This window comes from Camellia sinensis, chromosome 15 (assembly GCF_055761805.1).
Source record: "Camellia sinensis isolate YWXY chromosome 15, ASM5576180v1, whole genome shotgun sequence".
NCBI lineage: Eukaryota > Viridiplantae > Streptophyta > Magnoliopsida > Ericales > Theaceae > Camellia > Camellia sinensis.
In genome coordinates, this window is record NC_138975.1 from 106,488,032 (window position 1) to 106,511,781 (window position 23,750).

General features: G+C 39.4%; 1 protein-coding gene across 1 annotated transcript; it reads right to left on the reverse strand.

Annotated features, from left to right (window-relative positions):
- Positions 1 to 1,138: 1,138 nt before the first annotated feature.
- On the reverse strand, positions 1,139 to 1,841 carry LOC145813186 (uncharacterized). The gene is made up of 2 exons (XM_082908456.1): positions 1,674 to 1,841; positions 1,139 to 1,573 (listed from the first exon to the last, which is right to left on the reverse strand). The coding sequence occupies exons 1-2, from the start codon at positions 1,839 to 1,841 to the stop codon at positions 1,139 to 1,141; spliced, it is 603 nt and encodes a 200-aa protein (XP_082764582.1).
- Between the last annotated feature and the right edge of the window lie 21,909 nt (positions 1,842 to 23,750).

Sequence of the window (23,750 nt, forward strand, 5' to 3'; positions counted from 1 at the left end):
GTATTTTGAAATTGTCTCTCCAGAATGTTGAAATCTTTCTTGGACATTTTTGTTTTGAATGTCGCCGGCAACAATATACAAAAATATTGCAACATGCTCCTGAACCCTAACTTTTCGTCCAGTTTGAAGGCCATAGTTAGACTGTAACAAATCACCCAATTGATAAAATACCTCTCTTTCCATTAGAAAATTTTCAAATATTCTTGTCCGATTTCCTTCTTGTAATTCTACCATCCACTTCCACCATATTAGAGAAGATGTCCTACATAGTTTTTTTTATCAAATAATTTGTCGCATATGTCACTGCAACTGTTGCCGCCGTTGCTAAGAGCATATTATTATTTTGTTGGGTTTACGATGTGCCACCTTTATCTTCAACATCTTCAACGTCATGATTATCATTCTATTCATCGTCACCATTGTTACTCATTTCCAAAATACCTACACATTTAAAGGCTTCTTATTTACTAGTACAAAAATGAGGAAAACCCATAATAGTAATTATTAAAAACACAACTAATTATTGAAAACACAATAAGATTTGTTTACCAAAATACCAGAGGGCCAAAATTATTGAAAACACAACTATTGTCTTAGCAAAAGACTTGCTTAGAGAGAGATGAAACACTGAAATTGAACTCCACTTGAGGCCAACACATCGACATATATATGCTTAAAGCATCACACTTCCAGCACAACTATTCAAATAAATGTCACCTACTACTCAAGCATTCAATTAACAGTGAAAGCCACCTACTAAAAAATGCAACTTCCAGCACAACCATGCAAATAAATGCCACATATTACTCAACCATTCAACTAACAATGAAAGCCACCTACTAAAAAATGCAACTTCCAGCACAACCATGCAAATAAATGCCACCTGCTACTCAACCATTGAAATAAGTAAGTCTTACAAATATCTGTTACAAACCTCAAATAATAATAAAATTCAGCATGAATAATAAGTCTGCCATACATCCAGAAATAATATTAGTCGCGATAACCTGTGGTGGTCTTCTCCATCTCAATCTCTAACATCGGAAACCTTAACCGAACTTCATACGTAGGAAATGTCATGAAGCACTCACGATGCTTATCTCTTAAGAACAATCTGGCAGCCCATACATACATGTCATCATCCGGGGACACACCAGGGATGCTTTCTAGCTTCACCAAACATTTTGCAATTGAAGGATATCTTGCTGAGGTTTTGTGTTGAAGTTGCTGAAGATGACTCAACCACATTCACTATACGATTAAGTGTCTTGTTAAGTAGAATTGCACCAAAAACTTTCTTTTTTGGCTTGCCCTTATTTGATGAACCATTAGTGTTTGATAGACGTTTTTTGTTTAAATCAGAAGGATGAAGGACCTCCAAATCAACATCATCATCAAATTCAACATCATGTGGGGTATGAAATTCCTCCCGAGTCTTATCAATGTTAGGCATAACCCCTGAGCTAGGGGTGTATGCCCATTCTCCTGTAGCAACTACATTTGAGAATAGTACGTCTAGGTTTTCAGAGAATTGCAATGGCATACGCTGAAATTTAGCAGCATCAGGATACCTCTGCAGCAATTAGAAAGGGAATTTTTGGTTTGGCATCATTAAAATTTGGTATATTTAAAAAAGAAAAGAAAATAATATATACATTACTCAATTAACTGACCTTCAATTTCTTGGTCCACCACTCATCAGATGTAGAGATAGCTCCAGTCAATGTATCGCAGCCTAAGCCTGTCTCACCCTTTAAGAGATTATTCCATAAAAGCCAGTCTTCTTTCAAAACATCCCAATGATTTTTCATTTGTATTCGTTGGTATCTTTTTCCAGTCATAGTTTTAAACTTAGTTACCACATTTTCCCATCCGACCCTATCTAAGTGTGTACCGGGTCTGTGTGCAACCTTCACTTGCTTAACACAAAGCTTAATGAAAATTTCATTTGATTTTGTATCCCAGTGAGCCTTAACAGATGGTACTTGAGAGGTTTTTCCTTTGTTCTTCCTATTTTCAGATTGTGTTTCCTCTTGGGTACTTATTCTATGAAGGAAAAAAAATTTTAAAAATATATTCATTCACTCAATATCATTGCTTGCATTAAAACATAAGATTAGTACAGAATAACCATACATTGGCAACTGGTATAGACATATCGACATTTACAAAGTGCACAGCTTAGTACAATGATTTATGGTAAACTACATAGCACAAAAACACCTGATCTAAAACATCATAGAACCATTAGTGTTTGAAGAGTAATGCAACTGACATAATAATACAAATTGTGAACAGACCCACAACAAGCTGCTTCATGAATGTTAAGGATTGCTCAAGCATTTGGTTCTTGACTTTTAGTCCTACAGTCTCGATATTTTGATTTTGATAAAGCATTCTCTCATTCCTTTGACTGTCTACCATTATCACAGATTTTGGGAGTACACCACCTCCAAAATTGACAATTTCTCTTCTCACAAATGAAATACAGTCTCCCTTTAGATGGCTTGTCAAATTCGGTAACCCTTATGGTAGCTTTTAGACCACAATCACATTTCAAAGCCTCAAACCTTAAGTCGAAGTTCTCAGCACTTCCGGAATAGTTACTAGAGGATGACATGCCTCTGCATTAATTTTTCATTTACATATTATAAATATTTTAAAAGTCCATCATATTCTTCATTAACCATTTTAGTCTTATAAGTGTTAAATGAATAGATGACTTCATATGTATATCAAAAGAACAGTTGCTAAAGAATCAAATATTTATTATTCTGATGTATTAATTTTTATTAATTTTTCGTTACGAGTATATGCAGAAGACAATTGGTAGATATATAATTAAATGACTCCAAATATTTATTATTCTGATGTATGGAATTTTCAAGTCAGTTGCAACAGAAGGAAAAATAAGGCATACATACAAATTTTCCAAATTTAACAATTCAGTTTCAAATTTTCCAAATTTATAGCCAAAGAATCAAAGTATGAAATTTGTAACGAATAGAGCTAATAAATGACTTCATTGATATAACAATTGTATGGATTTGATAAGTTTGGATAAAAAAGCCACTACATTTTAGCAGAATCAGACCAAAATACGAATTGGGTATTTCTAGATCACGGTCATAATACAATAGCATTGAAACCCTAGTAAAATGTGTAGAATCAAACTAAAATTCGTATTGTTAAAATAAAGATAAACAACACTAAATTGAAAAGCCAGGTGAAATATGCAGAATCGAACTAAAATTGAAATGGGTATTTCTAGATCAGTGTTCAAAATAGAGACAACAAATTACTAAATCAAAACCCAAATAACGAAATGTGTAGAGATCAATGACTGAAACACATAAGAAGTTCAAATGTGAATGAATGAGAGAGAGAGAAATAGTATAATCAGAGAGAAGGATGAGACGGAACCTTCGCATGAGAAAGTGTCTCTTCGCGAATCGCGAGCGTATGATATGAGAGAGAGAGAGAGAGAGAGAGCTTCACAGTAATCAGATAACGCTATTCACAAAGAAACCAAAAACAAAAACAAACCCTAAACCAATGTGTGTGTATATATATATATATAACAAACATAGGGTTTGAAATCTTACTTTTTTCGTGGAGAATAACGAAAAACACTGGTCCTCGTGAACGATTTTGCCTGCGATCTTAGATGTAGAGGCCGTTCGTCGTTCGCTAGAGAGGAGAGGAGAGGAGGAGGAGCGCTGTGTGAGAGGAGAGGAGTGGTGTTAGTTTTGAATAGAAAAGGGTTTAAATATTGGTTTTTTGGTAATGTTTGAAGTTTTAGAGAGGCATTTAAGTCGTTACGCCCCTTTATTTTCAATTGTGTGCATAAGCTGAAAAATTAAGCAAGGGTCTCGCAGCTTCAGCTTTTAAGCTATAATCTATCTCTATAAGTTTTACCAAACACACCAAAACAGCTCAATTTAAGCCAAAAGCTGATTTAAGTTGAAAAAAAGTGCTACCAAACAAGCACTTCCTATTATTGGAAACATTGTTGTTAATATTTGTTATGTAGTAGCCTTTTTTCATTTTCATAGTCAAGCTTTTTATATGTTATCATTTATTATTATTTTTGAATAAAATTTTATCTCAAGTTCAGTTTATCATTGATTTAGTAAATTATCGAAGTTTTCATTCGGTACTTATGTCGATTTTAGTTTATCATAGGTTCAGTCAATTATTGAAGACGTGAGGGAGTTCTAATCAAACCCACGATGAAAGAGAACTTGTAAAGAGAGAGATGATAGATTGTGTGCAAAGTAACGTAAGGGAGAGAAAGTCGAAGATCCCATTATTTCTGGAATTCCTTGCAAATTCGATTTTCCTCTCTTTTTTTTTTTTAATGTTCTCTTTTTCTATAATGCTTGTTTATGAGAGTGGGGCTCAAAAAAATGACATGCCAATGCCACATAAGCTTTATGTAGAATTGTTAATGAGTTTGTATATAATCATGGCATTACTGTATGTTGGACTTTATTATCTAATTCACTCACAAAAAGAAAAATGTACTAACTTTGTCAATGCGTTATTCATATGAAAAAAATTGCTCCTAACATTTGAACTTTCAGTTGTAAGGTGGTGTTTGATAAATCTAAAAATTGAAAATTGAAAATTGAAAATTAAAAATTAAGTAGTGGTAGTGGTAGTAGTGATGGTGGTGGTAGTGATAGTAGTAGCGGTAGCGATGGTACTAGTGGTAATGGTAGTGGTAGAGATGGCATGAAAGTGATGGTAGCACTACAACAAAACTGACTTTTTACGGCACCACATCAACTGCATATAATAAATGCACGCCGTAGTTTCTCTTTTTCACAACTTGTTTTTTTTTGCACGTTGTAAATACTTTTTCAACCATGGCATGTCTATTGCGTAGGCTGTGAATGGTAATAACGATGATTTTTTTACGGCTTGCAATGTACGCCGTAAATAATAAAACTTTTTACGCAATGCATATGGCGTGCCGTTAATACATCAATTATACACGACATACATACGCTAGCCGTGAAAAGTGAATACTTTTCACGGTACACACAACGCTCACCATTAAAAATATTGCACATTTTACGATGCACACATCGCCTGTCATTAAAAATATTACCTTTTTACGACGCACAATGCATGTAGTGAATTGTATGATAAAAAAAAAAGGCACCAAAATGAAATTTGGGGCGCCAATCACCAAAAAAAAAATATTAGAAATTTTTTTCCGCAAAATAACTATTTTGCCTTCCTTTAATCCAAATGGAACATCATAAGGGTTTCAAGCTCTCTCTCTCTCTCTGACGATGATGAAGGCCGAATCAATTGCTAGGGTTACTAGGATCATCTCATCTCTTCTCTTCGGTTGTGTATCTGAAATCAAAGGTATCTATTGTTGTCTCATGCTTCCCTTCTCTTCTTGGTTGTGTATCTAAAATCCCTAATTCATTCTCACTCCCAGCCCAGTCCTACCGTAATTTCTTTCGCTTCTCTCTCTTTTTTAGCGGCCGCAACATTGTGTGCAGTACCCTATACGGCGACGTGGTGGCGTCGTCCTATTTCAACCACAACAATGGCGTTTCTCACCCCTGGTATCCTTTCCAAACTTCTCCAAAATCTGAGCAACACTGTTGCCGGAGGGTATTGAGAGAAAGTGGGTGTGAAAGGAGATATTGAGGATTCAGAGAGCCTTCGATCTTCGGAGCCATTGATTAGCCATATTTTGTTTCTTTTTAGCTTTTAAACCCATATTCTCATGGAACTTGAATTAGCCATATTAATTTAATTTCAATTTTTTGGTGATTTCATTCATATTATGATTTTTTTGTTGATAATATTAGATGGGTTTCTCACAATTTGGAGTAATTGTTCTTTACCTGGTCATATATCAATTATTAACCTTTAAGTTCTTTTGGCTTCAGTGTTTAATTTGAGCTCTTGTTCATAATTTTTTGAATAGGTTTGCACAGATTGTTCAAAATCGAGGTGTAGTTTTTATGTTTTTGTACATTGAAGGTTGCGTTATGATGCCCTCATTTTCAATTTCACATTTGAACTCAGTGTTGTTAAATTTCAATATTGTGTTGCACTGGTTGACTAATTTATACATCAAAATCTTACAAAAAGGGCATTGGATAACTAACATTACAATCAATTAGCAAGGTCAGCATCACCACATCACACCAAATACTTACAATTTCTGTCGTGAATAGTATGACCAAAATAAAAATAGGCGCCAAATGGTAAAATGAAATACTCTTCAATTTGAACATAGCTCTCTCCCTTTACAAGTGCTAAAATCTTCGAATTAGGCATAGATTTTCTGTTGTAGATGGAGCTCTAAGTAATTTTCTTTTTATGCTTTGCAGTGTTCATGCAGTTGGAAGGATTTAAGTCCTTAGAAAAGTGCTGCCCATCCTTGTTGTTTGAGCTGTTGGAGACTGTTGCAGGGGTGGATAAGAACTCAAGTCTGCAGTTGAATAGGAAGCAATTTAATTTCCTTTTGATTGATTTTTTGTTTGTTTTGTTTGTTTGTTTGTTTGTTTTTTTTTTTTTTTTTTTTTGGTTTTTTTGTTGTTGCAGTTGGAAGAAATTCGTCAAAAGAGAGCATCAGAGAGATTAAGCAAAGCCTCCTCTAGACCTGATCTAACCAATGCTTTGAATTCCAATGGTTTCTTATCTTCTATATTTTAATTTGTACAATATATATATATATATATATATATTGATTGCTATAATGGATATTGAAGTCTTATTCTCTCCTTCTTTGCTTTTGACAATTTATGAACAAATGATCCTCCTAGAATCACAAAATCCGAGAGCGCGAGTCGACTCTCAGAGGTATCATCTATGCTTTCTCCTTGCCATTACACAATTTTCAATAATTACATCTGCAATTACTTGCTCTTTCTTAACGATTTTTCTTATATTTATTTATATTGATTATATATAAATAGTGGTCAAGCATTTTTGACGCAAATTTCTGTTTCTTTGATAATTTAAGTCATAGAATGTAGATGTAAAATGTCTAATCTTTTTGCTTTGTGTTTTTCAATGTATATGTGATTGGTGAGGATGGCATCTTGAAAGAGCTCGAGCTTGCTAGTTTTCAGTACCTTGATGGGCCTGTATGTATAAATTTCAGCTTAGTGTTACTTAACTATGGCCACCACTATGGTGGCTGAAATAGTGCCCTGGAGCCACTGATACTGTTACATAATTGTGGTGGTCGATTTTTGAAAACACTAGGAGGAAGATGTGGCTTGTAAATTATAAATGGTATGGATGAAGCAACTATGTTATTTATGAATATTGTTTAGTTTTTTCAAGTGGCATACTTTTTAAGGTTGAATTATTAAAGAAAAGGCATATAATATCAAGTAGTAGGCTATAAGGTTCAAGAGTCAATGGAATTAGTAATAGCTTGTGATTGAATTAGATACAAGTGAAAAATTAGAGAAGAAAAAGATTAGCTTAGGGATTATTCCTATAGTTCCTTATATTATGTATTTGCTACTAAGTACTCAGGTAGAATTACATCACTGTTGGCTACATATTTTGTAAAAAACCAATTACAGTTCGACGCGTGGCAGAGTAAGGGTAATATAGGAAGACTGTTCAAGTCTTCGATCCTGATCGTACACGTGACAGTTGATATTGTCTATTGCGTGGTCCGAGTAACATTGGATCAGCAAAGAGATGCAAGGTGACGTGGCTTCAGTAGTTACTCACATTCAAATTCAAATATAGGAGGGAAGCTTAACTGCAAGTGATGGCGTAGTGGAACTACTTATAAGGCAGCATGATCAGTGATCACGGAGGAGCAGTTCGACAGTTTGAAGTGTAGTTCGATGGTCATCTTTGAGGAGTATAAATAGTAAGGAAGACCCCAGAAAAAGCCCCCAGACTCAGATCCAAGAAACCAGTCTTACTTTACATATTTCGTTCCAGTTTTTATGTTTCCTGGTCTTTACATTCCTGTACTTTAAATTCCTGCACTGCACTTCATTCATAGCAGTAGTTTCAAGTAGATTGTCGCTGTAAACCTCTACGAGGCTGAGTTTGGATCATTGTAAGTTTTTCATACTAATGAAATGCTTCAATTGCTCTTTATTTAACTGTTCTTGTGCTTAAATTCTCCTAAATCAAGTCACCAGTAAAAGTCCTCTTCACTGAGGCTGAAAGAACTACAACACAGTCGTCTGATAATTGGTTAGCAATCAAAATTCTGTAAAGATTGATTGATCCTTGCTGGCACGCTCATAATTATCAAAATAACCTTCGAAAGCCAAAAAGCCAACATATATTTTTGGCACGCCCAGTGGGACGCATTTAAAATGGCTAGACGTAGGAGACAAGGAGAAAATGAACGCTTGGAAGAAGGCGTAGAAGGAGAGGTAGAGATACCTAATCCAGAGGATAATGTGATAACACATCCTGTGGAAACTCCTATTTTATTAGAACCTATGGTCGAACAGACCAGTACTTCAGAACAAATACCATTTGTTCGTAATATTGGACGAGACCAAGGAATTGGACCATCCACTGTCCCATCTACTCAGCCAGTGAATCCATGGGGTGGCCTAGTAGATGCCATGGGACAAAAATTAATAAACACAATGGAAAGGTGGGCAACATTCTTTTTGGATCGAATGAATAACCACTAACCAACAAATGCAAGACACATGGAGGAAGTAAATGTCCCTCAGCAAAGATTGGCTAGAGATAAATAGCCTATCCAAGTTAATGGACATTCTAATGGTCAAACTAGTAATTAGAGTCATGAAAGACCACAACCTCAGTCTTGGTACGAACCTATTTCGAGGCCTATAGCAGGCCAAAATGCCTCAATGTTCAATAGTGAAGCCATGCAAGTTGGTGGATCTGGCCCAGTACAAGAAAATGACATAAGAATGGTTCCAAATCCCACGTTCGAAGCCATACCTGGCACTAGGGGGTACAATAATCCCTTATTCGAATTTATACCCGGGGGATTGGAAGGTTTTCCCACAAATGGAAGGGATACAACACTTGTTCCAGCACCTTTCGTAGGTCCCTTCGCAGGACAGGCTCAAAGAGGTTACCCACACCTCCAACAGCAACCTGTACCACAGGGACAACCAGTCCCGAATGTACCACCCTATGGACCAAGAGGACCACAAGCCCAAGTTTGTCCACCAAATCCTGTGTTTGTTCCCCCAGTAGTGGTTCAGTAGGCACAAAATATGGTCCCTAGGGACCAAATTGCTGATATAGTTAGGGAGATGTGTGGACCAATGGCTCGGGGGGTCCAAACTCCTGTGTACAGAAAACCATACCCAGAATGGGTCGACAGGGTACATGAATACCCAAGGGGTTTCAGGATACTAGATTTTGTCCTTTTTTATGGGAACGGAAACCAATCAATAGTAGAGCATATTGCTAGGTTTGTTGCTCAATGTGGTGAATTTACTAATCATGACTATATGAAGTTGAGACTATTCCCAAACTCTCTAACTGGGGGAGCATTTGTATGGTACATTAACCTTCCACCTGGCTCTATCCAGACTTGGCAACAAATGGAAGAGGCATTTCACGCCCAATTCTTCCAATCAGAGCCAGAAGTTTCCATGGCAGACTTGGCAAGATTGAGTCAAAGGCCTGAAGTGAAGGCTACTCAGTTTATTGCCAGATTTAAAAGGGCTCGAAATAAATGCAGAATAATCTTGCCAAAGTCAGAATTCGTAAGATTGGCCCAAAATGGCTTAGAGTTCAGGCTTCGAAAGAAGTTTGACTCAACAGAGTTCAGAGACTTAGTGGAACTAACTTACAAAGTATCTAGATATGAAGCATTACTAGAAGAGGAGCAAGATCGAAATAATGCATCATATAAGACATACTACAAAAATCCTAACTATGAGATTGATGCAGCAGAGATTGTAGGGAAAGAGCCTATGATCTGTGAAGCATTAATTCATAAGGATACGACAATTGACCAGCAGTTTTAAAAGAAAGATCTCCACAGGAAGTATTCTTTCGATTTAACTAAGGCAGATGACATTTTTGATCATTTGCTTGCGGTCAACTTCCTTAAGTTACCAAAAGGGGTTAAAATTTCATCTCTCGATGAACTTAAAGGAAAAGTATATTGTAAATGGCATAATTCTTGGTCTCACTCGACTAAAAACTGTGTTGTTTTTCGAGACAGGATCTAAGAACAAATTCGAAAAGGGAGTTTGAAATTCCCAGCCAAAGCTGAAAAGGCCATGGGGATCGACAGTAATCCATTTCCAGAAATGGGAGAGGTGGCAGCCAATGTCATTATGTCAGATTTTCAGAACCTGTCTTTGAAAGAATTGGAAGAACTCAATGTACAAATGCATGTGGCCAACCAGACAGCAATCAAGAAAGACACTAGAAATCTACTAGCTATTGGACAAGATTTCTCACACCAGAGGGAAGACTCTGATGAAGAAGCACTGGATGATGACTCCCTAGAGGCAGCCGTAATGCAGAGGATGTGTCCCAGGTGCAGACTGAATTATAAGTGGTTGAAAGGCCTTCCAATCGATGGGAAACAATATTACAGGGATGTGCAGAGGCGTTCCGAACCAACCAATGCTTATAATAAAAGGCTGTATCCGGCTAAGGTTAGGCAGCAGCCATTAGTGGTTGAGCCTGCAGTTGATAAATTGCATGCTAAGGGCAAGAGGCCCTTATGTGAGTCCAGGACACCTAACTATTACAGAATGAAGAGTAGTTATTCTGAAAGAAGACTGGAGAAGAGTTCAGGTTTTAGGATCAAAGCCAGAGATTGGCCCCCTAGACCAGCCTCACGGAGGATAGAAAATGATCATCTTCATCGAAGGCCTGAATCAGGCTCAAAGCTTGGGGTCAGGGCCAAGCAATTGCCTTCACAGCCAGCTTCGAAGGTGGCCTCAAAGGAATAAAAGGGCAACACAACATCTAGGTCAGTAAGTTCGTGGGTACCTGGAGTTCCAGATTGGTTTGTGATGCAGAACAAACCTAGGGAAGTGCCTACCCAAAGGAATGTTGGAAATCAAGGTAGGATGGTTAAGCCTCCTTTGGTGGCCCCCAACAATTGGATATTGCTGAAACACCCAAGAAAGAAGGAACCAGATATGGTCCCTTTAATTTCCAGATCACAAAGGAGAAAAATTCAACGTAGGTACACCCAGTACCAGCAAGACCTAAAAGAAAGTGGAGAGAGTTTTTCATTGATCCAGACCGAAGGAAAGAAGAATCCAAAGTCAGACCATACTCCAAAGCCAACTCTACAAAGTAAGGTGGGTTGCAGCAGAGAACAGTTGGCTAAGGTTCATTCTGAACTAAAAGTCAGAGAGAAGGCTAGCTTAGCAAGATTGGAGAAAGCTCTGATGGAGAGTAGTAGCAAGACAGAAGAAGAAATTGGCATGAGCCAAAAGAAAGAAATGGTGGAAGAAAAAATGTGTGAAGCCTTCATGGCCGAGCAAACATTTTTGGTTGAAAACCCAGTCGAGAAAAACCATTCGAAGGAACCTGTTAGCAATGAAGTGCCAAAATGCAGCACGCAGGATGTTTCTGAGGTAATTGACCAAGGTAGCCAAGAGGGGAAACATGTACAGCCAGCCATCCAGTTTGGCTCGTTTCCTCTAGTATCAGTAAACATGGTACACATACTACCGCATGAATTCCAAGCTGGAGATGAGAATCAAGAGGGGCAAGTAATTGACCCAATTCCAATCTCTAGTGAAGACTCACAAGCGAGTATGGTACAAGATAATTTCGGAATGGTTACCCCAATGGAAACTGAGTATAAGAGTGAAGAAGTGGTAAGTATTAACCTCTTGTATCCTTTTGAATATCCCTCGAATTCTATAACACAACATGTTAAGCCTTTGTATATTAAGGCCTTCTTCGATGGGATACAGTTAAACCGAGTCTTAGTGGATAATGGGGCAGCGGTGAACTTACTACCGAAATCTTCCTTGAAGAAATTAGGGAAAAAGAATCCCAGGTTGATCCCAACCAGTACAACCATTGCTGGTTTTACTGGGGACAAACAGATGGCCCAGGGAATTCTACCCATCAACCTGAGTGTGGGAACCAGGGACTGCATGACGGCACTTTTCATCATCGACAGCAATGCGAAGTACAATGCTTTACTTGGTAGAGATTGGATCCACACTAACAAATGTGTGCCTTCCTCTTTACATCAGAAAATGATAATGGCTCTAGGCAATGGGGAGACGGAGGAAATTGATGCAGATCCTCAACCTTTCATAGCCTGCGCAGACTTCGCAGAAGCCAAACTGTATATTGAGGGAGTGACACCGCTCAGTATACTGATGAAATCTGATGGCTCAGCCGAAGTAACGGCTGATGAGGAAGTGACACACCTAAAGCACTTAGTCCAGGAGAGTGCTGATAAAGAGGTGGTCGTTAAATATGATAATGATGCCTGGTTATAGGCAGCAAGATGAAGCATTAGAAGCCAGGTCTTTGGCTTTAATTAAGTTTTCAATATTAGATGTAAAGTCAATAGTCCAAAAAGTGCGGGAGCGAGAGAAAGAAGTCATGATAATTGGCTACAAGTAGGAGCAGCAACAAGCCAGAGTTTTGACCATTGATAAATACTGTGCATTGGACATAGAAACAAAAATCCAAGAAATACAGGAAGAAGAAGCCTTGTGGACATACTTTGTCTATGAAGATGAGGGTAAAGAGGTTGAATCAAAGAACCTGGGAATAGAACGCAGCAAGGAGATTGTTTCGAAGCCAGAGGTAATCAAAGAAGGAGTTCCAGTACGTACTCAAATACAAGACCCCTTAGAAGAAATAAATTTAGGGAAAGGTTCTGTACAACAACCCATTTATATAAGTGCTTGGTTGAATACTCTTGACAGGAACCAGTTGTTGGTTATTCTAAGGAGATATAAAGATTGTTTCGCATGGTCTTATAATGAACTACCAGTTTGGATAGGTCATTAGTGGAACATAGGCTTCCTATGAAGCTTAATTTCAAGCCATACAAACAAAAGCCAAGAAGAATGGGTCCAGAAGTGATCCAGAAAGTTAAGGAAGAAATTCTTAGACTACTCAAAGTAGGCTTTATCAGGACAACCAGGTATGTCAAATGGCTATCTAGTATTGTGCCTGTAGTTAAGAAGAATGGCAAAATGAGAGTATGCATCGATTTTAGAAACCTAAATCTAGCGACTCCAAAAGATGAATATCCCATGCCTATAGTAGATTTGCTGGTGGACAGTTCAGCAAGGCATCAAATTTTATCAATGATGGATGGGCACTCTGGTTACAACCAAATCTGCATTGCGGAGGAGGATGTTCACAAGACAGCATTCAGATGTCCTGGGAATATTGGGACCTTCGAATGGGTTAAAATGCCATTTGGCCTAAAGAATGCTGGGGCCACATATCAGAGGGCTATGAACACTATCTTTCATGACCTTATTGGAGGGTATTTAGAGTGTTATATTGAGACATTGTAGTTAAATCCTAATCCATGGAGGAGCATCTATTTCACCTAGAAGCAGCCTTTGAAAGAATGAGAAAGTTCAAATTAAAGCTTAATCCTCTTAAGTGTGCTTTTGGCCTATCATCTGGAAACTTCTTGGGCTATGTAGTACACAAAAAAGGAATATAGATTGACCAGAATAAAGCCAAAGCCATCATTGAAGCCAGACCTCCATCAAGTAAGAAAAAATTACAAAAGTTCCTTGGGCAGGTTAATTTTCTTCGAAGATTCATTTCTAACACTGCAGGGAAAACTAAAGTATTTTCTTCCTTATTAAGGCTGAAAAATGAAGAGGAATTTGTGTGGACAGCGGAGCATCCAATTGCTTTCGAAGGTATCAAAGCCTACTTGGCCAACCCTCCAGTGCTGATGCCACCAAAGGGTGATAAGCCCTTGAAGTTGTACATAGCTGCAGCAGATGATTCATTGGGAGCCTTTTTGGCCCAAGACAATGAGGAAAGCAAGGAGCAAGCTGTTTATTACCTTAGTAGGTTTCTAAATTCTTATGAATGTAAATATTCAGCTGTTGAAAAGTTGTGTCTTGCTTTGTATTTTGCTACAATGAAATTAAGCTATTATCTTTTACCTACAACCGTCTTGGTAATTGCAACCACAGATTTGGTTAAGTACATGTTATCTAGACCCATGTTGAGGGAAAAAATTGGCAAGTGGATCCTAGCCTTATCAGAGTTTCATTTAGAATATGTTCCCCGAAAGGCAGTAAAAGGCCAAGTTTTAGCCAATTTTTTGGCAAACCTTCCATCTCAAACAGAAAACCAAGAGATAATAGAACTCGGAACAGCTAGTGTTGAGCCATGGCAAATGTGGTTCGATGGATCAAAAGCCAATGGTTTAATTGGAATTGGTATTGTGATTAGGTCACCACAAGGGGTAGAAACCACACATGGTTTCAGAGTGGATGAAGCTACCTGTTCCAATAATCAAGCTGAGTATGAAGCCTTAATAGTGGGACTAGAAATTCTTATTGGATTACAAGTTCATGTAGTCGACATATTTGGAAACTCTCAATTGGTGGTTAATCAAGTGAAAGGGATTTTCAAGTGTCAAAGCATAAGCATTTTGCCATACTATGTTGTTGCATTACATTTGCTTTCTCAATTTCAAATAGCAAGTGTAACTCATGTCCCAAGGTTCTTGAATAATAGAGCTAATGATGTGGCTCAGAAAGCTTCGAATTTCAAGAGAAGGGATAATGCCCAAAAGGACATAAGCCAAACAACATACCAGAAGTTAATACCACCTTTGAATAAAAGGAATGTGGTCTTGGAAGTCAATGATAATGACTTACAAGAACAAGATTAGAGGTATCCAATAATGCATTACTTGGCTGGTCCATCTTCGAAGGCCAACAGGAAAATTAAATTGCAGTCTATGCAATATATGATATATGGTAATGCCCTCTACAAGAGAGGGGGAGATGGCTTTGCTGGAATGTTTAGGCCCAAAAGAAGCATTAACAGCTATGACTGAGGTTCATGAAGGCATCTGTGGTGCACATCAGCCTGGTGTGAAAATGAGATGGTTGCTTCGAAGACATTCCTACTATTGGCCAACTATCCTTAAAGACTGCATAGAATATGCAAAGGGTTGCCAGGCATGTCAAAAGCATGGCACAATAAGGCATGTGCCCATAACTGACCTGCATGCAGTAATAAAGCCTTGGTCATTTCGTGGATGGGCCATGGATATGATGGGAAAAATACACCCACCCTCTTCGAAGCACCATTGTTTTATTCTAGTGGCTACCGATTATTTCACTAAGTGGGTCGAAGCTAAGCCATACAAAGCTGTAGACCAGACATAGGTTATTGGGTTCATTAAAGATTTGATCCATAGATTTGGCATGCCACAAACTATAACGGTTGATAATGGGACTGTTTTTTATGGGAAAATGGTGAAGTCTTTTGTGGTCGAGTTTGGAATTAGCCTTGTTAATTCCACCCTATATTATGCACAAGCCAATGGTCAAGCTGAATCATCCAATAAGTCCTTGAAGAAAGGAATACAAAAGGTTGTGGAAGATAATCCTAGGGATTGGCATAACTTATTGTTAGATGTATTATGGGCTTACAGAACTTCCCCAAGGTCAAGCACAGGAGTCACTCCTTATGCCTTAGTTTATGGGCATGATGCAGTATTACCTGTGGAGATCAATGTTAAGTCCCTGAGGGTAAGATGCCAAGACCAATTGGATCCTGAGAAGTACCATCAGAGTATGTGCTTGGAGTTAGAAAGCATAGATGAAGCTAGAATTCTGGCATTAAATAGCATTCTCTTGCAAAAGAAGAAAGCAGCCAAAAATTATAATAAGAAAGTCAAATACATTGGCTTTGATGAAGGTGATTTGGTATGGAAGACAATACTTCCAATAGGAATTAAAAGTCATAAGTTTGGCAAATGGTCACCTAACTGGGAAGGACCATATCAAATTCATAGAGTTCTGCCTTTTGGAGCATACCATTTGAGAAATTTGAATGGTTATGTGCATCCCAAAAAGAATAATGGCAGATATTTGAAGCCTTATTTTCCAACTATTTGGGAAACACAAGGAATAAAATAAACACTAAGTACAAGAACACAAGATTACTCAGATGATAAACAAGAATTTATTTTTTCATAAAGAGTCAAGTACATCGTGCCACAAATTGGCCCAAAAATCATTACAATATTTTAATTGTTTTTGTACAACAGATTTCCTATTGGTAAATGATGAAAATAGTTGAATAGCTGCAGCCATGTCTCCTTTTTGATCGGCCAGTCCTTGGTTGGTGATTTGCAGTTTGATGTCAGTTCGGACTAAGGCCTGGTTCACTGCAGAAAGCTCCTCTTCAAGTTGAGTTTTCCTCTCCAGTAGCTGAATTCGAAAGTGAGAGGCAGAGGAGTATTGTTCCTTAAGCTTTGACACTTCAGTATGCACTTGGGAAACAAAACTTTGGTCTCTAACCAATTTCTCATCCGCAGCCTTGGTAGCACGACAAATGCTGATGTAGAAGTCGATAGTAGCTGCTGCCTGGGATAGGTGACTTGAGACATTCATGCCGGACTACTCAACAATTTTGCAGCACTGAAGAAACCCATTTCTGATTATAGGCCTTTGTAGAGCCTCGAAGGGAGTCCTCGAAAAGGAATTTAACAGTTCTAGGCAGGTGTCTAAGTCTATCAAAGGTACAGAAGGCTTGCTGCTGGAGGAAGAAAAGCTCTCAAAGATTTCCAGCAAAGAGTCAGCCAAAACTAATGGCTCAGCTTCCTCATCGAATGCTGGAGAAGTAGAGGGGATGTCGAAGAGACTAGCTAGTCTTGCTTTGAAGACATCAACCTCATCATTAGACATAAGGGGGGCAGAAAGAATTGTGGTGGAAGACACAGAAGACTGCATAGGGATAGGAGAAATGGGTGAGGCATCTTTAGCAGTCTCCATGGTCCTAGCCACCAATGACAAGTGAAGAAGGGCTGGAGCTAGGTAAAGGTGATAAACCACGGGTTGATAGGGGAATCAGATGCCATCAGAGATGGGGTAGCAGTTAGAATTTCCTTGGAAGGAAGAGGAGGAGCAAGGCTTGATAGAGAAGTAAATTGAGGAAAGTCGAGGGTCAAGTGGGAAATATGTGGAGTCAAACCAAGAGAAAGAAGTGCAGGAATGCTTGGCCTCAGGGAAAGTGCAGGAAGTGTAGACCTTGGAAGTGGAAGTATGATCTGAATAGCCCTCACATCCTGCATCTGATCAACCTCAAATGAAACTGAGGGAGGCGTCATTGGAAAGATGAACTCAGTAGTTGCTGCTGCAAGAAGAAGAAATGTAAAGCAATGTTAAACTTCAATACCAAAGGCTGACAAGGGAAAAACAACGGAAGTATGAAAGAAATTACCTGCTCCAGAAGTTTCGGCAATGATGGGAGAACTACGAAGGAGTACTGTCTGGCAGTTTGTTGCCTTCTTGCAGTTTCCCTTTGTAGTGCATCAGCAGCAGCAGCTTCATCTCTTAGAAATTGTTGCTGCCGTCTCTTCTCAGCTCTCTCGAAGACAATCATGGCTGTAGAATGTTCTTGTTCTACTACCTTGACAGCTACTTCATGGATGGTATCTTCAACCAAGTTGGTAGCATAAGCAGTCACTTTCTTTCTCTTTTCCATTGCTTTGGCAATTATCTCGGAATCGGAGTCTTCGACCATATCAGAAGGAGAGATAGTCACCTTTCTTTTCTTTTTTCTCTGTATTGGCGTGGTCTGCTCCTTCTCAATTTCCTTCTCGACTTCTTCAATCTGAGATCTGGATTCTGAAAAAATGAGCTCCTCTTCTATTTCTCTGGCAGTTGTCTCATTTCCAACCAAATCAGAGGAAGAGATGATTACTCTTTTCTTTCTTTTCAAGGGCGACTCTTGCTCTTGATCTGCTTCTTCTTCTTCTGCTTGAATATCGGGTGTTTCCTTTTCAAGCTCAAGGAGTCTCTTTTTCTTTTGTTGTTGGCCACCTTCACAAAAGAAGAACTAAAGATAAGGCTAAATGCATTATGAATACATTATGAAGAAAAAAAAAAGAGAAGAGACAAGGGTATATACCTTTCTTTAAGGTAACCCGAGTAACTCTAGGAGGAGTTGAAGTAGCAAGAGCAGATTGGGTTGTAGCATGTACTGCAACAGAAACAGTGAAAGAAGCGACAATTCCAGCTCCTTTGGGCTTGGCCACATCTAACACCATTAGTAGGTTTTGAGGTGAAATGGCCAAGTAGATTTCCATGTTGGTCACCCACTAGTGTTGGTATCTCTTCAATAGGGTACCTTGAGGAATGAAAGGGGTATACTCGAAATTGACCAAGTCATCTATGAACTTGAAAGTTGCTTCTTCTAGCCTGGACTTCCGCACTTTCAGATCCCTTCTAGTAAGATTGAGATTTGTGTTACTATAGAGAGGTATTGGGACCCCTTGTGTGAAGCCAAATTGTCTAGCAAATTGAGCAGGACAGTAGGGCTCAGCGATGCATTTGTAGGCCTTGGGGTTCAAAGTCCCAATAAATAACTCTCTGGGGATCAGAATGGAGGCCCATATCTCCTTGTGAATAGGTGAAGCACAAGACCTGTCACTTAGGAAATTCTTCAACCAAGATGGACCAATGGTGGGTTCAAAGGGACGGAAACGGTAAGAAGGAAGGGAAGTTGGAAGTTGGTGGAAGAAAGAAAAGTAAAAAGCAAAGGTAGAGGGATAAATTGAAGCATTGGCCAGCCTTATGCCATGAGTAAGAGGGTTTGGCTCAGAAAATTTAAGGCATTTGGATTGTAACTCAGTGAAATAGGCAAAAAGCCAAAACTGAAGGATCCAGACCGGCCCCCCTTGATTAGCATCTAAGGGTTTCTCACAGAAAATGGAGCAGACTCTATATACGTGACCTAGAACATGTGGGGCTAATGCCACATTTTTCTGTAAAACAAAGGCTTTGGCAAGAGGGGCAAATTCAGGCATGATTCTCTGAGAGGAGGTGCAGAAGAGGAATGTGCAAAGCCAATACAATAAGAAAGAAAAGAATTCCCTATCAGTCACAGGGCCCTCTCTTTTATTCTCAGCCTTAACGAAATCACTATAGGATGAGTTAAGAGAGGGGAGAGAGAAAAGGACTGCTGAGTCAGGGTAATCTGGTCCAAATGGGGTACCAATGGGGGATAATCCTAGTAGATGGCAAATGTCAAGAACAGTAGGGGCCATCATCCCGTATCTAAATTGAAAGAAATTAAAGATAGGATTCCAAAAACACAAGGCAGCAGGAATAAGGAAAGGGTCCTCTGAGATAGTTACCCTGGATAGTTGGAGAGCATCGAGAAGGCAGAGTTCTTGATGGTCCAGAGTTCTAGCAGGAACAACCCGGTCATACCATTCTTGCCACTCCGGTCTCACCGTGGGCCAACATCGGTGGAGGCGATTTATCCTCCAGTTCCTCCAGTCAAGACCACCTTCGTAAATGAGACATTGGTTTTCCAGACGAGGATATAGGGCTGGGAGTTCAGTAAGGATCTCTTTGAATATGGGCCCAAGCACGTAGTCTTGCTGCACATGGTGACGAGGGACGAAGATGCGTCCATCGATAGCGCTTTTCTCCCCAGCTTTGTACTTCTCACATTCTGCATCAATGATCCTCTTCAGGGTTACAAATGGGCTCGCACGCTCTACGACTGGCACTGAAGAAGAAGCCATTGACAGTACGCTTTTCCAGAAAGTGAAGCTGAGAAATGAAGTAGAGAGAAGCAGAAGATTGGTAGAAAGAAGGGTTTGTGCATTAAAAGAGCAAGTGATTTCAGAGCACGAAACAAAAGGGTTTTTAAAGCTTTTGTGTCTGGAAAATATATTGCGTAAGTCGTTAAGTACTAGAAGTACGAATAGGAAAAGCTTCCTTCAATATTGATACTTTTGGAGGGAAAACACAGCCCAGATGCTGAGGCTAGCTTCGAAGTAAGATATTTGGCTTCGAAGCCAAGGTTTAACGCCAAAAGCCAAAAAACAACAGCTTCGAAATAGAGAAGCCGGCTTCGAAGCACATTTCCATACCTAAAAATATAAGAATACTCGAGTGTTTGTTTTACTCCAAAGAGTTTAAAGGCCTGTTTTTAGGTTTCTTAACGAAGGTAATGTCCTTTGAGGCAAAACTTGAGATTCTTTAAGGATGAGATTTGGTGTTCGAAACATCAAAACCAATGGTTGGTTTATATAAAGAAAAAAAAAAAGAAAAAAAAATGGGGCTGTCTGTTGAACTAAAACAGCATGAACTGTTGTTCGAAGCAAAATGTGGTCAATTTAAAACTAATTGATCATAATTACCATGATTAGGTGTTGGTTATGGTTGAAACAAACTTTAAGTATAAGATTGCTAGATCCGAAACACTAGTTCTAATTGAAAATCAGTTAAAACTGTCAACTTTATTCCATAAATTGGGAAAGTTCATAATTGGTTCTTTTAGTGTTTCATTTAAAACAATTGAGTCCAGCTTCGAAGGTTGAGATTGTTCAGTTCGAAGCTCTAAATTGGCTTTTAAAGACAAATGGAAACAGGGTCAAACAATGCCAAATGAAGAAGAATTTTGTTTATATTAAAGCCAAAGCAATTACATCGGATGACCCTATCTAGGTATAAATTCAAGCTCATAAAAAAAAGGAATGGAATAAATAACAAGATCATGAAATTTAGTCCAACAATGATCAATGAATTTTTGTTCTTTGTTTATTCTATCTTCTATGTCTTCTAACATTGGCTGCATGAGTTGATGTGCTCTCACTTCGTAGTAGAGCTCTTCAGCCTTTATTTCGAAAGCCGTCTCTCTCAATCCTTGTTCCAATTCGTCTATGTCCAAGTCATCCCAATACGCAGAATCTTTATTCTCGAAATCACCGAATTCTTCAATGAAGTTCTCTGCTTCGTACTGGGCATGAACTCGAAGAGACGAAAGTTGGTCTAAAGATTGTGTAGTGGCCATAGAATTTCGATGCCAGTAGAGGAGCAATGGAAACTGGTCCAGGAACATATGAAGTTCTGCTTGGACAAGGGGATTAAGGACATGGCCCCTAGTCAGAATATCACAAGCCCATCGAAGGTTCTTGAGAGGGATTTCGTCCTCAAGAACATTGAAAGGCAAGTGGGAGAAAGCTGCAAGCACAAGTTGAGCTTGTTTCCGCTCAGCTGGAGTAGGGGAAGGTAGAGGTTTGTAAGGTGGAAAGACATTATCCATGTGTAGACACCCCATTTTTGACCGACCTTAAGACTCAGACGTCACCAGTTGAGTGTTCGGTGATGTTGCATATTGTGCTCGTTCTGAGGTTTCAGAGTCTTGGCTGCGAGCCTTGCCTCCAGACTTCGGGGCTCTTTTATGCTTTGTCTCAGTTTGTGAACCAGGTCCTGTTTTCTCAGTTTTCTCTTCCCGAAGGGAGGGAGAGGTCCCGTAGATCATCTCTCAGTGGCCGTAGGCTACGTTTCGTGGTCTTAGGCCATTTTTCCCATTTGGAGCCCAGTTTTCGATTTTCGGAGCCGTCGGCTGTGTGCCTCGGTTCGGGAGCCGTCGATTTTCGATTTTCGGAGCCGTCGGCTGTGTGCCTCGATTTTCGTGGTCTTAACTACCTTCGTTTGCTCCGGTTTTTGGCGCACACCTTATTTCCTCCCTTTAGAGGGACACTGTGGGCCGGGAGACCACCTTCGCGGTCATATGCCACTTCCGGTGCCTAACAGCCTGTTTTTGGGGCCCCGAACCGCGTGTTTTGGCCCCCGAACCTTCGTTTTGCATCCGTTTTGGTCCATTTTTGGTGGAGACCCTATTTTCACTGTTAGGGAGGTGGTAGGATGGTGGCCGGTCACCTCTTCCCCTGAAAAACCAGTTTTCTCATTTTCTCTCTCCAAAATTCGATTTTTCTGACAGAAAGCTGATTTTTCCCACTTTTGAGCAACATTTTTTGGCTTTTCATACCACCATTGTGATCTACTCATCTGGGAGGCCACCAATATGGGTAGGCCGACCAGTAATTCCTCTTGACCCTTTTGAACCCCTCTAAAAAGCTAGCTTTTCTCTTTCCTGGGTCACATTTTTTGGTTTTTCTCCACAGGGCTGTGTTCTACTCATCTGGGAGGCCACCTTTCTGGGTAAGCCGACCAGCATTTGTTCTTAAACCTTTTGACCCCTGGTCGGCCGACCAGGGGGAGTAGCCGGCTGGCCACTTGAATTGGCCGGCCTGCTTATTGCTTTTGCCCTTTCTGAGTGTAATCCAGCTGTGCCAGCTGGAGACCATTTGGTGCATCCTCCATACACGTGTATGGAGGATCTTTGAAGCTTCCAAGAGAAGCTTTGGCCTCTCTTCTTTATAAGAGAGGCCCTCCTCTTCATATCTAAGGGTTAGATATTTTTGCTTAAGGCATACACCCTCCGTTCTCCATTGTCACTATTCAAAGCTCCAAAACCCTCACTTTCTTAGTCCATTTGCACTACAACCCTTAGCACCACACCTCCATCCTCTATTCCAGCACCTTGAAAGTCATTTACAGAGGTTGAAAGCTCACCAACTTGGTCCAAAAGCTGTTGGAGGTCGGCTCTTCAAGGGTAAGTGCCTATTTCCCCTAAACTTGCATTTTTTTGCATGATTAGTTAGCCCTATTTACAAGCATTTTTGGGCTTCGACCCAAACTATAAAGTGTCTTATTTTGATCCCCTCTTAAACTTTGTTTAAGGGCACTTTACTTTTTGAGGTCATTTACTTCCCCTTATCCTCTATCTCTCTTTTAGGGCTATTTTTGCATCCTATTTTAGCCTTACTTGTGGGCATTTTCGAGATTTTCTATAAACTGGAAAAAGTCTTGTTTTGACATCCTCTTCAAGTTTTGTTAAGGTCCCATTTCTGTTTAGGGTCATCTTCCCACTATGCATGCTTCATCTCTTCATGATTAAGGCTATGCGTTAGAGCACTTGCATTGGCCATGGTTTGGCCTCTTAGCCACTGAAATCCAATGGATATTCAGTGGCTTTGATTCATTTTTGAGGGCCAAAATTAGAGGGGGGTGACCCCCTCTCTCCTTGTCTTGTTTGGGGGTCTTTTGGGCCTTCCAAAGGGACCCTATTTTTCATGCATCGAAGTCTGATTTTGGGCCTCATTCTGTGAGTTTTAGGGTCTGCCTTAGGTCTGTCCAGGGCCTTTTTGATCATATTTTATATCTACAATGCATGTGTAGAACAATTCCATTCGAGGCCTTTTGAGGGGGCCTTTCATCGTATGCCTCCTTGACTGATTTTAGGGCCTATTTGGTGAGCTTTAGGGTTGTCATAACTTATTTCTAGAGTTGGTTTGGTCATGCTAAGTGTCTATCTTATATGTGCTTAACAACCCCTTGAAAGGCCTTCCAAAGAAGCCCCTCATTTTTGTATGCATTGGCTGCATTTCAGCGATTATTTGGGCATATTTTGACATATTTTGTTCACTGTTTTTGGCTGGTTTGATGATTTCTCATTTGCTTCATATACATGCCATGTAAACCATGCTTGCTAGTCAATATTGCATGCTATTTTAGTCCATCATGTTAGCATCTTTTGGCCATGCTCTAAACTAGAAATGTGCATGTTTTGGGACTGCCTTGGTTCTGTCTTTAGACTTCATGATTAAATAATGCTTTCTTTGTATACTTGTGGTTCAATGTATTGGACTAGTTTTGAGTTTCGGGGCTTATTCCATGCATCGGGTGCCATATTTCCATGTTTTGGGATCA